Consider the following 16,747-nt stretch of genomic DNA (forward strand, 5'->3'; position numbering starts at 1 on the left):
CATTTTGTAATTCTTCATTCAGAAGTGGCACAGTAAGGCCCCTCCCCTTCTCTTTCCCCTTTCCTCATTCAGTCTTTGGCTCAGAGGTTGTGGCATGTCCCCGCATCTGGCTGCTGGCACAGGGTGCAGTGACTCTAAGACTAGGCTCCCCCCACACCCACACCCCCAGCCCCTGGGGAGCAAGGAGTTTAGCATTAAGTGATGAAACTCGTTCTGCTGAGAGTCCCAGCAAGCAGGGCGGCGCAGGAGCAGGCAGGCAGCCACAGAGACAGAGATGGGAGGGGAGCGCTTGGCTTGGACCTCCGCCCTTCAAGGCCTCTGTTTCCATGATGTCAGAGAGGCGGAACTAACGGTGCCTCAAATCCAGGAGGCTGCAGCCCCTGCCCTGTATTCGGGTTTGGAGGCTGCGCCTGACGACTGAGGTGAGCATGCCTCTGTCTTCCTCGCCTGGCTTCCTTGGGCCGTCCTGGACTCAGTCCCTACCTGGCTGGAGCTGAGTTCTGGCCTTCATCCTGACCATCCTGTTCTTTGCCAAGAGACCTCATAGGGTCTACACAGGCACAAACGCTGCTCATAGGAATCCTTCTGTGGGCCGGGAACATCCCCACTCTGACTGTGCCTGGCGACTTGGGGACTGAGTTTGGCGGAAGACGCGATCTAAAAGAGCAGTCTCCCAATTCCTTTTTATGTGTCATCGGGAACAGGGTGGGAAATTGCTGTTCCGGCGGCGTTCGGAGCCTGCCTGTCTGCAGACGCACCCTTGACCTTGGATGGAGCCTGTTTCTTTCTTCATGCATCCATTTCCTTTTGGGGAAGAGCTCAGTCCAGGTTGACAACTTCCCAGGGCCTTTTCAATCCCCTCGACCAGGGAGATTTCTTTGATCATCTTGAGTCTTTTGGCTAAATCGGTGATGTACTCCCCTCTTCTCTCTCCACCCAGAAAAAGATTTACAAATACAAGAAAGTCCTGAGTAACCCGAGCCGCTGGGAGGTTGTCTTGAAGGAGATACGGACACTGGTGGACATGGCCCTCACGTCCCCACTCCAGGATGATTCCATCAACCAGGCGCCACTGGAAATCGTCTCAAAACTGCTCTCGGAGGTAAGATGCACCCTCAGCTTGACGTGGCCCCCTTCCCCCTTTAAGTTCTCTATCTTCACCCCATCTTTTTGCCAGCCGCATCTGAGTGAGCAGGAGAGAGATCTAACCATGGTGTGCCATCCCCTGTGGTTACTAAAGAAACCAGTGTTTCCCACCAAGCTTTGAGGACATTGAGAGAGAGGCTCACTGGCTCCAGTTGCCTCTGGCCTGTCTGGAGGTGTAGGGGTGACTGTCGCCTCTGCTAAGTCCTAGGTCAGACCCAAGATTTGGATGGTGGCTCGTAACAGCAGTCACTGCAGCTACCATGGTCAAGTGCCAGCTTTGTGGTCCTCTAACGCCCTAGATCAGTGGTGCTCAACCTTCCGAATTCTGTGACACTGTAATACAATTCTTCCTGTTGTGGTGACCCCAACTACAAAATTATTTTCATCGCTACTTCATAACTGTAATTTTTCTGCCGTTATGAATCGTCGTGTAAATATCTGATATGCAGGATATCTGATATGTGACCCCCTCTCCCCCAAAGGAGTCGAGACCCAGGTTGAGAAGGGCTGCCATAGCGGTTACCCCACACTCAGTTCTAGACAGTATCCAGGCTGGAAACACAGCCTAGGCAGACCCTGTGAAAGGGTTGTTGATCACTCAAAGGGGTCACCACCCACAGGTTGAGAGCCCTAGATAAAACCTCCCATCCTCAAAAGAAAAAGGAAAAAAAAAAAAAAAAAAAAAAAAAAACACCTCCCATCCTGCTCTGTCCAGCGAGGCAGGATCTCATTCTGGTTTTGTCCGGCCCTTGTCAGCTTTCTGTCCCGTTCACCCCCAGCTGTCCACAGATAGGCATTGTTGGCCTCGCTCAAACGTTTTTAAAGACCAGACCGTGTGCGTGATGCAGGTGGCGGCAGGAAATTGTCATACATATATGAAATTGTGGAACAATAAAACAAGGCAAAAAAGTAGTGAAAAAGAATCGGATTTCAGCACAATGGCCATTTCCAGGTTCTCTTTAAAGACGGAAAATCTGGCTACATCGGGCAGCTAGTGCTACTCAGCATCCTGTTCTGGGCTGGCTAGCGCCGTCCACTTTGCCAGGCAGCCCTGTGCTAGAGCCTGTGCCAGCGGCCAGGCGCGGTTATGGACAGTGTAATAACACCAAGACGCTGCCCTCCCAGCCCATGCTCCATCAGGGGCTGCAGCAGTCATGGAGAGGCATCATCCGTTCGCCCCAAGCGAGTTGAGGGAGTATTCCCAAACTCCACGGCAACCCACTGGGATCTGTGCACTGCCCTCAGCGCTGTTTCCTGCACTCTGCAAATAGCCACACCGCTCTCGCTTATGTGCCCTGCCTGGCCCCTGGGGATGCGAGGGTTGCTGGCTCCCTGTTTAAAATAGTCAACCGTCTGAGTGATGTCTTCATCCCTCTCTCTGGAGAGTGCCATCCCCTTGTGTCGCAGTTCACTCCCGTACATGCTCCCTTCAAACTCCTGAATACGCCATCCCCCTTTTTCCACTGTCCTAGGCTGGCCACCACCGGGTAGCCCAGGAACTTGGGTCCTCTCTGATGCAGAATGTCAGGGTCCCCCCCTAGAGGAGCTGGGTGAGGTAGAAAGCAGTGGCAGATAGACAAGCGGGGTGGATACACAGCTGGGAGCGAGCTTCGTTCTGTAGAGGGCCGTGTGCTGGTGGGAATCACAGTCGAGGTTCCAAATCTTAGGGCTTCCTGTCCAGAGTCCAGCCCTGAATTCAGGCTTCGAATCCAGAGTGAGGGAAAGATGCTCACCTTTCAGAAGCCAGGCAGATAGATGTCCAGTTGTTTAGTAGTGATTTTAAAGTTGATCTGATAAAAAACAGCTTTAGGAAGGGCTTATTTTGGTGTGCAGATCGAAGAAGGTGTGGTCTGCCGTGGTAGGGAAGGCATGGGAGCAAGAGCCTGAGGCAGCTGGACACACTGCATCCCTGTCAGGAAGCAGAGAGAGATGAACACTGGTGCTCAGCTCACTTTCTCCTTTTTATTCAGCCCCGGACCCCAGCCCAGAGGTAGTGCTGCCCGTTTAGGGTGGGTCTTCCTATCTCAATTAACCCAAATTAGAAACTCGCACAGACATGTCCAGATTTTTGTTTCCATGGTGATTCTAAATCTTAGCAAGTTGATGTTGATCACCAAGGACGCAGCTGACTAGGGACCACCCCCAGGTCCACCCAGTGACCAGGCTCACGTCGCATGTAGGAGCTAAGATCACCTGTAATCTCCTTGGGAGGTGGAAGCTGAAGATCTGGAGTTCACTTCCATCCTTGCTGACAATAGTGAGTTCCAGGCCAGTCTGGGCTGCGTGAGACCCTATCTCAGAAACAAACAAACAAACAAAACCAGACAAATGATTTCTGGAGAGATGGCTCAGGGGTTAAGATCACTTACTGCTCTTGCAGAGGACCCAGGTTCAGTTCCCAGCCACTACATGAAAGCTTACAGCCCTGCACATACATGCAGGCAAAACACTGGTACATCTAAAATAAATAAATTTATCTTTTTAAAAGACCCCAAACCTACAAAAACTATGTAGGGAGAAGTCTCCTTGTCAGTGAACAGGCTGTGCACACCTGAGTCTTCTCAGAGAGCTGTATAGGTGCCCACACAGCCCAGCATCGGGAACTGCCCCAGGGTTGAATGCTATAGCGCTGTGCAGAAATAAAAGCTTTGAGCTCAGGGCAGACAGAGCTTCGGGTCCTCGTTCCAACACTGTTTCCTTGTGCATCGGATCGGTGGCTGTGCTGGGATAAGCCCCAAGTAACTCATTAGTCAGTGGGTCGTCAAAAAAAAAAAAAAAAAAAAAAAAAAAAAAAAAAAACCAGCACCTGTCATCATAAAGTGGGCTGGCAAGATGGCCGGGAGGAATAAAGGCCTTTGGTGCCAAGCCTGATGACTCATGTTAGATCTCGAGTCTACCTGGCAGAAAGAGAAAACCAACTCCCGTGAGTTGTCCTCTGACCCCCACCGTACTTGGTGCCGTGACATGCGTGCATACCCACGTACGAAATGAGTAAATGTAATAGAGAAGGTTTTCAAAGTGAAAATGAAGCAGAATCCGTGGACCAAGCATAAAGCTCGTCGCCTCCGTAAGGGAAGAGCGGAGCTGGCTTTCGTCTGCTGTGACTCAGAGTGACTAGTGTTTTTTAACAGTTCACTAGAAACAGGCTTCACAGAAGGATAAAGGGATTACAGTCAGAGAAACACCCTTCTGCTTGTCCTGGACACTCAAGATGGCAGGAGGCCCCGCTCGGTGCTTAGAGACTGGCCCTTGTCTCAGCTTCCTGTACCCCAGATTGATGGGGCAAAGGCAGATGTCTGGCTTGGTAGCTTTCCTTTGGCTTCAGCTGGTGCAGGCCTGCTCGATACCCCTGCTCCCATCAGACTGTTGTGATGATAGGGGAAAGGGCCCCGTCTCAATCCAACTCTCAGCTCCAAATGTGGCTGTTAAGAAATGCAAGTGGGGAGCTGGAGAGGTGGCTGAGGTTAAGAGCACTGGCTGCTCTTCCAGAGGTCCTGAGTTCAATTCTCAGCAACCACATGGTAGCTCACAACTGTCTGTAATTCCAAGATCTGGAATACATGCAAGCAAAACATCAATACCCATAAAATAAAAAATATTTAAAAAGCTGGGTGGTGGTAGCGCACGCCTGTAATCCCAGCACTTGGGGGGCAGAGGCAATCAAATCTCTGTGAGTTTGAGGCCAGCCTGGTTTACAAAGTGAGTTCCAGGAAAGGCGCAAAGCTACACAGAGAAACCTTGTCTGGAAAAACAAAAACAAAACCAAAAAAAATTAAAAAAGAAAGAAAAAAAGCAAGTGGGGGGCTGGAGAGATGGCTCAGAGGTTAAGAGCACTGGCTGTTCTTCCAGAGGTCCTGAGTTTGATTCCCAGCAATCACATGGTGGCTCACAGCCATCTGTAATGAGATCTGGTGCCCTCTTCTGGCGTGCAGGCATACATGCAGACAGAACACTAACACTGTATATGTAATAAGTAAATAAATCTTAAAAAAAGAAAGGAAGGAAGGAAGAAGTGCAAGTGGACACTGGTGACAGCCTGTGTCTTCCAGAAGAGACCCAGTTGACAGGTGTAAACGAGAACAGCGGGTGCTTTGAATTTTCCCATGGTTCCTACCCTTTCTTCCGTACTCACAGGAAGGCTACATACAGTCAGTTTAACAGACGCCAGATCCAGGAGGGAAAAAAGACCAAAAAACAAAGCAAGTTTATTAACCTAGTTTTGTTGTAGACACCCACTGTCAAATGTGTGTTTAGCTGGGACATCTCGGGGGGCACTCGTGCATCAGTGTTCCTTGGGGGGGCTATTTTGAGAACAACCGGAATAACATATTGATCTAAAATAAAAGGTTTACCCAGCACAGAGTGGAGACTCACAAAAGGTTTGTTTCCTTCCTTGTGTGTCATGAACCCGCCCTCTGGTTCTAAGCAGTGTTAGAACTAAGTCTGAATCCTCAGACGGCAGCCCCATGAGGTGCAGGTATCAAGACCCCCATTTGCCAGAGTGGTAACTGAGTCTCGACAAGACATGAGTTACCCCAGGCCACAGAGCTGCGAGATGTGGGCAGGAAGCTCCGTGTTCCCTTTGCCTGCTGTTCTCGCTTCCATTCTGTGGCTGTGATATAGCATCCTGACCAGAATTAACTTAGGAAATGAAAGGGTTTATATCGGCTTACAGGTTGTAGTCAATCATTGAGGGAAGTCAGGGCAGGAGCTCAGGAACTTGAAGCGGAAACCACAGAGGAACTCTGCATGCTGGCTCACTCAGGCTTGTGCTCAGCTAGCTTTTGACACAGCCCAGGACTGTCTGTATAGGGCATGGTGCCGCTCACGGTGGGATGTGCCCTTCTACATCCATCAACAGTCAAATTGAGACGGTCCCTACAGACATGCCCACAGGTCAATCCGGGCTGTGTTAAATTGACAATTTAAGTTAACGAAGATGTACCCACTTTCCTGCCCCATCCCAGAGTTGGCCCTGATGTGTTGAATGAAGAAGTGGCTGGGGGGAGGGGGTTGGGGAACACTGAAGACGCTCTGCCGTGCTGTGGATCCTTGGGGCCAAGTGCCCGGTTTTGTTAACTGTGCTTTCCTTCTTTCTCTGTCCTTTAGAACACAAACCTGACCACTCAGGAGCACGAGAACATCATTGTGGTAAGTTGCCTTGACGACCTCCCTCCCATTCCCTCATCCCTCTAACGGCCCCCAGCCCGGTGCCCAGTCGTGAGATTCTTCCTAAAGCACCAGGCTGCACCACAGCCCTGGCCATTGACAGGTCACTTTGCTGTCCACTCCCCATCCTGCCTCAGTATGCAACACAGAGCACCGCTGACTGGACATGGGCACGATGGTCAGTCTTTGGGGTTCACTGCGAGCAGCTCTCTGTCCCCCTCTCATTCCCAAGTCTCCAGGGAGGTGTGACTTTCACTTACAGCCATCACCCTGTTACTGGCCAGGTAAACCCTCTCTTGCCTCGGTTATGTCCCCTAATTAATCAGTGACTAAAACCCCTCTAGTACACACAGTAAGGTAATCTTTCTCAGAATTCAGCAGCGCTCTAAGCACCTTTGGGTAAAATATTTTCCTGGGCCATTTTAAGCTCTGAGACGTTGTAATGAAAAGGAAAGAACTGGGATGGCATGTGTGTCCTGCTCTGTTACCCGAGTCCGCAATGGCAGGAGCGACCCGGCCGTCACAAATTCATCTGTCGTAGGAAGACAAATGGATGGGATCACTGCAAAATAGAGGTCTGTAGTGTGGGGAGTGGGGTGACAGAATCCTGAGAGAGCACCGGGAAGTCTCCCAGGGCAGTGAAATCTGAGCTGGGCTTTGAAGCATCAATAGGAGTTTGCCAGATGAGTAAAGGCATCCTGGGAAGAGCAAACAGCTGTATGGTGCAGAGGTTAAAGCAATATGGCGTCCCGTGGACACTTCAGCATTGCTAGAGCGTAAAGTGTAAGGGAGCAGGAAGCTGGGAAACAGAGCTAGCATTGGAGGTGAAGCAGGCCACTGGTCTGGAGAGAACAGGGAGAGCCTGTGAGGAGAGGCTGCAGCTTTGGGAGTAACATGCTAGGCCTGGTATCCCTCGGGCTTATCCAGCTGAGCCAAGCCCTGTGTGCACATCAGGAGGTGAGCTGCTGGCCTTTCCCAGCTCCGTGGGATCAGGAGCACGTCTTCCCCCGCCCTGGCACCTGGTGCATACTTTCTCCTGGTGGCCTGTCAGTGAATCAGCTTGTGTAGCAGACCTTCACAAACCCCAGCTCTGCCCCACCAGAGGCTGGCCCTGCCATTGAGGACTTGCTTTGTGGATTCCAGGCCCCCAGCAGATCAGTCGGGGCCAGGGGTGGGTATGGGTGGTGGGAGGTCCTAGGGGAGAGCCAGCTGGTCCTGTTTGCCAGTCAGGCCGCTTCCAGAACCAGGTCGTCTTGAAGTGTGGGAGAGTGTCACCTCAGAGAAAGGCAGTTGGAGAAAGGACCAGTGTGCACAAAGACAGCGGTGAGACCAGCTGGGTCCGTGCCAGCCTGAGTGAGTGCTGCAGGGGAGATTGTGTCCCGGGTCCTTCTAGACACCATGGCCTGGAGGGAGGATGAGACTCTGGCACACCTAGAAGCCTGAGGGAGAAGTTTATTCTGAGGAACCTGGCCAAAATGGCCACATTAAGGCCTGTGTCGTCATCGCCACGCCCCCCCCCCAGTCTATTTGAGTGCCGCACCCCACCCCACCCCAGCAGAGGCACAAGGGCTCACACACACATCCTGCACTGGCCCACTTTCCATACTGGTGAAGAAAGCAGACTTAATGCTAACGTGGGTTCAAGCTCAGAGAATCTAGACCTGGCTGTGACAATTACTTGAAGAACTTTTTAAAAAAAAAATGTTTTTTTAATTATTACTTTATGTGAGTGGGTGTTTTGCCTGCGTGTGTGTCTGTGTACCATGTGCCAGCAGTGCTAATGGAAATCAGAAGAGCCCATTGGATCCCCTGAGTTACTGTGTTGTTGCTGGGAACTGAACCTGGTCCTCGGCAAGAGCAGCCATCTCTTTAGCCTGGGTGAAAAAAAATTTAGTGTTACTAAAAACAGTTGTCCTTGGGCTAGGCCTTAGCGGTTATCAACCTGTGGGTCTTGACCCTTTGGGGGGTTGGAACAACCCTTTCACAGACTTTGCTTATCAGATATCCTGCATAACAGATGTTTACATTATGTTTCATAACATGCGGCACTCCTGTAGACTAGTTATGAAGTAGCGACGGACTAATGAATGGTTGGAGATCCCCAGTACGTGAGGCACTGTGCTAAAGGGTCACAGCATCAGGAAGCCCCTGGGCTAGAACAATGGCTCAGCGGTTAAAAGCACTCGTTACTCTTTCAGAGGACCCAGTTTCAAGTCCCAGTTCCCATGGTGGCTCACAACCCTCCGTAACTCTAGGCACTCATGTGGTACCCATTCATACGCCCCTGGGGCACTTAGCCAGCATGTGCGAGGTCCTGGGTTCAATTCCCAGCACCACCAAAAAACAGAAAGGGGGAAGAAATGTTCAAGATAGTAAAAAATAGTCACCCTCAGGACCTGTGGGTGATTTGAGGACCTCTCTGAGGATGTCAGACTCTACACGTGTCTAAGTCTCTGGTGGAAGACAGGATGGCATTGACACATAACCTCTGCGCATCCTCCTGTGTTACCTCATCTCTAGATTTTAGACCATCTGGTACAATGTGAACAGGTGCCAGCTGCCCCATGGTAGTGCCTTGGGGACAATGGCAGAAGTCTCTACTTTCTGTCCAGATACAGTTTTTTTTTTTTCTCCTCCAAATATTTTGAACCATGGTTGTTGAATGCAGAGGTGAGGGGCCTCAGATAGAAAGCTGACTTAGCTTTGATATTGCTAGTATTTCGCCGTGCTTTTGTTGTTGATGTTGTTAAGTAGGTTTTGAGCCAAGCCTAGTGGCACAGGTGTATTTTCCTAAGCTACTTAGAAGACTGAGGCAGAAGGATCACAAGTTCGAAGCCTGCCTGGGCTACATAATGAGTTCAAGACAGTCTGGCCAATTTAATGAGACTTTTCTGGAAATAAAAATAAAATAAAAAGGGGGCTGCGACATTGGCTCAGTGGTAGAGCCCCAGCCTAGAGTGCCCCAGTGAGGGACTGGGCATGTGGCTCAGTGGTAGAGCCCCAGCCTAGAGTGCCCCAGTGAGGGACTGGGGACGTGGCTCAGTGGTAAAGCACTTACCTTCCACTAGAGTGGGTGAAGGCCTAGATTTTCTATCCTTAGAACTAGAAAAAGGACGGGAAGATGGCTTTGCCCCTCTCCCGTTACCATTTTAAGGGGCCGTTTACACACAGTAACAGCTTCTGGCAAGGTTCTTGTTCTTCATGAGAGCAGTGTGACAAGGGACATGTTCCACATCTGTCTCCCCACCTGTCAGTACGGCCTGGAGATGCTTTCAGGTCTTTCCGTAAATGTCTTGCTCAAACGCCCCTCCCTCTGCGTAGTGACAGCTGCAGAGGGAAGTTCCTCTTTTTGAAGGTACCCTGGGCATTATAAGAGTGCGATAATTCTTCCTCTCTGGCCTTCACTCTCGAGGCCTTTGGAACAGAAATGTCTCTAAGTGTACCAGGTACCCCTTGGGGCCACTTCACCCTCATGAGACCTACTTTCATAAAGATTCCTCTAGGAGACGTGTCCAACCTTTTGACATCACGGCACAGCATTGGCATCTGCAAAATTCATGCTCGGGAGCCATGTGTTGAGTTACCAAAATCATTACCCCAAAACCTCCATGTTTTAAACATACTTACTGTGTACGTGCTATGGTGTATGCGTAGAGGTCAGCAGGCAACTCGAACCGGTTCACTGGTCCCTACTATGTGGGTCCCTGGAACCAAACTCAGGTCATGAAGCTTGCCCAGCAATCCCTTAACACTCCAAGCATCTCACCAGCTCTGTGGGTAAGGTTTTGAAGTTTGCGATTTTGTGTACTACATTCATGGCGATCTAAGGGCTGCGATCTGGACATGCTTGTTATTTTTATTTAACTGCTGTCCTTTGCAGTCCAGTGGCTTCAGTGCTCAGACTCCATAAAATGCCAGTTTGGTGCCTTTCGCATGGGCTGCTCCGGGTTCTCTGAGCCATCCTACCTAACATGCCAAGCAAAGGGCCTGGCTTCTAGAAAGATTCCGCAAAGAAAAATGAGAGCTTGCTTATTGATTACATCAATATATTTACATACAGTCGGCACTTCTTGGCCAGCCGAGACCTGGCAAACTCCCTGACCCACAGTCTCTTTATCTGCACCTGCGGGCCTAAGGATCAGCTGAGGTTATGACTTGGTTGGCCTTGGCACCTGACCGCCGCTGTCAGCTCTAAACCAGCCCCACCCCCACCCCCTCTGTAATTCACGTCCATTAGGAAGGAGGCCTGGCATGAAGGGACTAGAGGCACCCAACCCAAGGGGACCACACCCTGCCCTGCACTGGTACCCGGGTAGACCATGGGCAGTGCCTCGTGAGCAGAGAAGGGGCCTCCCATCCTGTTGCTGCCTCTGTGACCCGAATCCTTCTTTTGTTTAATGAGCAGGGCTGTGCTGGGTTGTCTGGCCCTGGGGTGGAGAGTTGGGCATGGTCTGCTTCCGGGAGGCAGAGGAAAGACGGCAGCTAACTGAGGCAGTGACCAGGCTGGTCAGGTAACAAGGAGGCCTACCACTGCCTTCCATATCATGCTGTCTTCATTGCCTGGTTTCTCCTTCAGCATCGTCCTTGTCCCCATACTCTGGTCTGTGCCGTGGTGATGTGAGGAGTGGGGCTGTCTGTACCTAGACGAGTGAACAGTAACCCACACATAAGGTCACCAGAGTGGCTCCGAGTCTTGGTTCTGCTGCCTGCCAGCTGTGCACCACCCGAGGCCTGTGCCTTCGCCTCTCCAAACTCGGCCTTCCGTTCTCAGTGGATCAGTACAGACTCCTGCGTGTGGACGGGTCACACAGTTGTAGTCAAGCAGGCTGGCGTAGGGCACTGAAGACCACCATCGCAAACGCTGTCATTTAGTCGTCTACATGGCAGTTGCTCCGTGTCGGGGTGGGATGGAGAGGTGGGACTTGCCCTGCACTGGCCTGGGCACCCCTGACCTCAGTTGCCTGGGACTGCCCAGCGGCAGACATGGAGCCAGAATGACAAGGTGATAATCTTTTTTTTTTTTTCTTCCAAAAATCATTGGTATTGTGTCAGTTGAAATGGAAGGTGTCACCTGTGGCTGGTGGCCACCAGGCTGGATAGGACTAGACAGAAGAGAAGAGGTCTGAGCACAGCTCTGTCTGTTGATCTGAGTGGTGGCTACTGCCGCTCTGTCTGTCGAGATGACTTCCTCTCAGAGGACTGCCCACCAGGGTACCCGGTCACCAGCAATCTCAATCTTTTAATTCCTCCTCGCTGGTACCAGGCATTGAACCTGGGGCCTCACACATACTAAGTAAGCACCCCATTGCCGAGCTGCATCTTAATACTTTTTTATTGTAACTTGCTTGTTTGTTTGTTTGTTTTGTTTTTGTTTTTTCGAGACAGGGTTTCTCTGAGTAGTTTTGGTGCCTATCCTGGAACTCACCCTGTAGAACAGCCTGGCCTCGAACTCACAGAGATCCACCTGGCTCATAACTTGTTATTTTAACATAAAGTCTTGTTGTCCAGTTGCCCAGGCTGTCCTCAAACTCACTCTGTAGCTCAGTCTGACCCTCTAATTCCAGACCCCTGCCGCAGCCTCTCAAGCAGCTGGGATGACTCCTGGACCTGGCTCATCTCCTCTATGCAGTCTTTTCCACTCTACCCCTAGGCCTTAGTGTTACCCAGCAGACCCCAAGGAGACTTGGGCTGAACTTGAGACAAAGGCACTTGCTCTAGTGGTCTTGTTACTAGGAGGGGGCAAGACCAGGATTTCAGCCAGGACTCTGCCCAGCCTGTGTGCTCATCCCTAAGGTTGGTGCCAGGAGCCCAGCCACCCCTCCCCTCCCCTCCCACACATGCACAGATAGGAACATAGAAGGTTCCCAGATCCCTTAATTTTTTAAATGATTTATATATTTTGTTTTATGTACATTGATTTGCCTGTATGAGGGTGTTGGATCCCTTGAAACTGGAGTTACAGGCAGTTGTGAGCTGATCTGTAGATGCTGGGAATTGAACCCGGGTCCTCTGGAAGAGCAGCCAGTCTTCTTAACCACTGAGCCATATCCCCAGCCTCCTGGATTCCCTTGTTTAAAATGGCATGATGTTCACCCAATAAGATGTCCTGCTGCTTAGTCAGGAGTTGTGGACTTGAAGGTGATATGGATAAATGCCAGCTAGGCATGAAACTAAGTTAAGTTAGATGTGCCACTGTGGGTCTAGCCTGGAGCCCTCCTGCACTCTGGAGTCCTGATCTGTGCATTAGCAAAGGAGCTCTACCGAGTGGAGGTAGAGAGGAATGTTTGTATTTCATTGCGTGGGGCTCTCTGCTGCAGACCACTCCCCTCGCTCCCACCCCACCCCCACCTCCACCAAGTCCTGCTGACTGATGGCTGTTCCTTTTCTTGTAGGCAATCGCACCTCTGCTGGAAAACAACCACCCACCACCAGATCTCTGTGAATTCTTCTGCAAGGTATGGTATCGCTGCAGTGGGCTACCAAAGGCCACCACCTTTTGCACCGGTGTGCAAGCTAAGAGTGTGTGTGAATGCACTGGCTGTACACCAGTCTAGTCAGGGTCCCAGGTGCAGGCAGGAAGGAGGCTTGCAGGTACCCGTCTTGGGGGCCGCTGTCCTCTTTGACAGACAGGCTAAGGAAGAACCGGGCGTCTGGCTTTTCTGTGGACTATTCCTGGCTGTCTTGGGAGGCAGCTTGCAGCCAGTCTTCTGGATTCCTGACGTCAGAGCTGGGTTATTCTTAGCTGAGGCTCCTCTGAGCACTGGCTGGCCCAGGGTAGGGGCCCGGCTGCAGGGCTTTCCCTGGACAAGGGAAACTGGCAGCATGTGCCAGGTCAGCTTGGAGGAGCCACAGAGCAGGGCAGCATGCCCAGGGACCTGATGCCAACCTCACAGCAGTTTGTATGCAACATAGCCAGCCACACCAGGGGACAGGGCCTTCCCAGAACAACAGCTCACAGCCTGGAAGGGCTGGGCTGGTACACAAATCCGGCTGTCCTTTGTTCTCTCTCTCTCTCTCTCTCTCTCTCTCTCTCTCTCTCTCTCTCTCTCTCTCTCTCTCTCTCTCTGTGTGTGTGTTTACTGTAATAACTTGATATCCTTGGAAAGACACATGCTTACATCTTTCTCCTCCCCAGCACTGCCATGTCATAGCCCCGCAGACTGACTTCCTTTGTCCTCACTCTGTGGTTCCCTTAAGCACCATGTCGGGCCCCTGCCGCCTTCTACAGCCCCATGCTGCCCGTTGGGAGCCTGTCGGCTATGCTCCTCATGGAATAAGCATGTGAAGCAGGAACAGGGTCCTGGGCGGAAACCCTAGTTTTTCCGTCCCCTGGATGGCCGGCAGCAGAGTGCTGGGGGTGGGGCTTGGAAAATGGGACAAGACTGTGTTCTCTTTGCCTCTGCTTCACCTATAAGGAGACCTTTCCCAGTGACTCACTCATTGGCCAGCCCATGGCGTCCAGGGGGGGCAGTTCAGGACCCAGCACAGAAGCCCCTTTTTCATGCGGTATAGGCAGTGGGCCCTCTCTCTGGTCCAAGCTAGCTAGCATTTATCAGCATGGCAAGCCCACACAGGAGAGAGGCCTCTGTTCCAACATTCATTGTTAGCTCCTAGGCAGGTGGAGTAAGAGAGCCCGGGCCTTTGGCATTTGCTTATTCTATGTGTTGGTGCACATATATGTCATGGTGAGTGTGTGGAGGTCACAGGATAACTTGTTGTTGGGAGTCAGTGCTCCCTTTCCACCTTGTGGATTTTGGGAATCAAACTCAGGGTGTCAGGCTTGGTGGCAAACCCCCCTATCTACTGAGCAGCCTCACCAGACCCCCAAAGTAAGTCTTTTCCCTGGGGTTCCTGTTATCGGGAAGTAAAGTAGGAGAAAATGGACCTTGGCTGTCCCTGCTGAAAGAGGCGAGGATCTGGCCAGTGCCTTGGGGCTTCAGGCTAAGTCCAGGGAGAGGAGCTTTGTTGCTACAAAGCCCTCCCCTCCAGTCCCCAGGTCCTTTCTGAGAGTCTCAGGAGTCTCCAGACAGTGCTTCCTGCTAGACATCCAGGCCTCAAACACAAAGGTCTGAGGAAATTTTGCTGGCCGGATTTCCCAGAAAAGCCCTGGGCTCTTCCTCCCAGGTCCATTGGCCTCGATAAGAGTTGCAGATGGAACTCCTCCGGGGCTAGGGGGCTCATATGTACAGCAGGTCAGTCGAGTAAGATCAGTGGGGCAAGGGAGCTTGTCTGCTCAGCGGAAGTCCTTCTCTTCAGAAACAAGGTACCAGGGGATGGACGGTGTGGCTTAGCGATAGAGCGCTTACCTAGCACAGACCCCGAGCCTTGCATTTGATCCTACCCCTGCATAAAGCTGGGTGTGATGACTCACACCTGTAATTTCCCAGCACTCAAGAGATGGAAGATAGGAGAGTCGGTGTCAGAGTCATCTTTGGCCAGCCTGGGCTATGTGAGACCCTGTCTTTAAAAAAATGCCAGTGTGAGGGACTCCATGATGATGAGGAAGGAGGAGCCAGCCTTGGCCTGTGGTCTCCTGCAAGATATTGACAGCAGCCACTGAAAAGCCAGAGGCCGCCCCACACATGCAGAATGTTCATCAGCTTATCAGACAAGCCTGCTGGACCTTACATAAGGAATGCGATTTGAGGCCGAACAGACCCACCTAAAAGGGTCCTAGGAGCAACAAAAGATCCTATGTCCTGTCCGTTTTTCCCTCCTTGTTCTCATAAAGGAAAAGCAGTGATGCTCTGTGGTTTGTCACCCGGTTGAGTTAGAAACCTAAGTCCACCCACAGATGTGTATAGCAGGTTTAGTCAGTTGTAACCAAAAGTGTCCCTCAGTAAGTGAATGGACATTAACTGTGGTCCGCCTATGCAGTGGGATCTGTGAATGCGTGTGCACGTGTATGCACATGCATGCAGAAATCAGAGGACAACCTCAGGTGCCTTTCCTCAGGCAGACTTTGTATTTTAACAACAGTTTCTTCACTGAGGTGGGGCTTGCCAGGTGGCTAGGCTGGCTGGCCAGAGAGCCCCCGCCCTGTCTCTGCCTCCCTGGTGCTGGGATTACAAGCATATTGATTTTCCCTTTTATGTATGTGTAAATGTATGTCACATGTTACATTTATGTGGGTTCCCTCGGAGGCCAGAAGAGGGCACCAGATTCCCTGGAGCTGCAGTTACAGGTGGCTGTGAACTGCCCAGTGTGGGTGCTGGGAACCAGATTCCCATCTTTTACAGCTTAACCTTCCTAACCTAGTTCCCTCTTGATCCTGCCTTCTGCCTGTGTTCTGGGGATGGAACCCAGCAAGTGCTCCACTGAATCATCTCCCCAGGCTCCATCAAGGGACTCTTACTCAGCACTGCAAAGAAATGAGCAGCCAGGTGTGGTGGTGTACACCTGTAATCCTGGCAGTGGGGAGACTGAGGCAGGAGCCTGAACTACTTAGTGAGACCTTGTCTCAAAAAAGGAAGGGAGGCCAGGGCGGTGGTGGTGCACACACGGGAGGCAGAGGCAAGTGGATCTCTGTGAGTTTGAGGCCAGCCTGGTTTACAGAGCGAGTACCAGGATAGGCTCCAAAAACCAAAAAAAAAAAAAAAAAAAAAAAGGAAGAGAGAAAAGAACGGTGAAGCCTCAAATAGCCAGCAGGGAACACTTGGGGACACCATACTGCACAGGGTGCATGCCTTCGTGATTTCAGCTAGGAGTTAAGCATCTATAGTTCCCAAATCTGCGATCCAAGATGCTCCAAAACCCAAAACTTTGAGTGCGGACCTGGCACCATGGACAGGAAACTGTCAAAATCGGCGCACTAAAATCGTGGCATAAAATTACCTTCAGGCTGTACATAAAAAAAAGAATCTCCAATTTTTTTTTTTTTTTTTTTTGGTTTTTCGAGACAGGGTTTCTCTTGTGTAGCTTTGCACCTTTCCTGGAACTCACTTGGTAGCCCAGGCTGGCCTCGAACTCACAGAGATCCGCCTGGCTCTGCCTCCCGAGTGCTGGGATTAAAGGCGTGCGCCACCACCGCCCGGCGAATCTACTACTCTTTAAGTCTCCATATTTCAGACAGGGCCTATTAACTTGTGCATAGGCTCCGGGAGGGGCAGGCTGCTAGGGAGGTTCAGAGTTCAGTGGTTGCAAAGGCTGGAGGAAGTGCAGGGCGCTAGGCAAGCAGAGTTCAAGGCAATACTACTATGTACCACTGTCACGGTGGTGCGTGTCTTTGGCCTTGGGTCCAGACCCTTAGAATGTGCACCAGAGGTCACCCTAGTGTAGACTGGACTAAAGACCCTGTGACATGCACTGGCATGTCATAAGCTAATCACCTGGTACCGTGAGCGGTTGACCGATGGGAGACTATGACACACCTCCACTTTGCAGTTTCTCTGTGAGCCTAAGCCTGCTCTAAAGCATGCAGTCTTCCTAAATA

At 51.3% G+C, this 16,747-nt stretch overlaps 1 protein-coding gene across 3 annotated transcripts in view; it reads left to right on the forward strand.

The window, feature by feature from the left end:
• The window catches only part of Cmip (c-Maf inducing protein), a 198,886-nt gene that overhangs the window by 150,285 nt on the left and 31,854 nt on the right, over positions 1 to 16,747 (forward strand). For all 3 annotated transcript variants that reach the window (XM_006986345.4, XM_076572193.1, XM_016004941.3), the window contains 3 exons: positions 941 to 1,102; positions 6,256 to 6,297; positions 12,708 to 12,770. In XM_006986345.4, the coding sequence (XP_006986407.1) occupies positions 941 to 1,102; positions 6,256 to 6,297; positions 12,708 to 12,770 (267 nt within the window). The remainder of the gene's footprint in view (positions 1 to 940; positions 1,103 to 6,255; positions 6,298 to 12,707; positions 12,771 to 16,747) is intronic.

The sequence above is a fragment of the Peromyscus maniculatus genome, chromosome 5, assembly GCF_049852395.1.
Source record: "Peromyscus maniculatus bairdii isolate BWxNUB_F1_BW_parent chromosome 5, HU_Pman_BW_mat_3.1, whole genome shotgun sequence".
NCBI classification, from domain to species: Eukaryota; Metazoa; Chordata; class Mammalia; order Rodentia; family Cricetidae; genus Peromyscus; species Peromyscus maniculatus.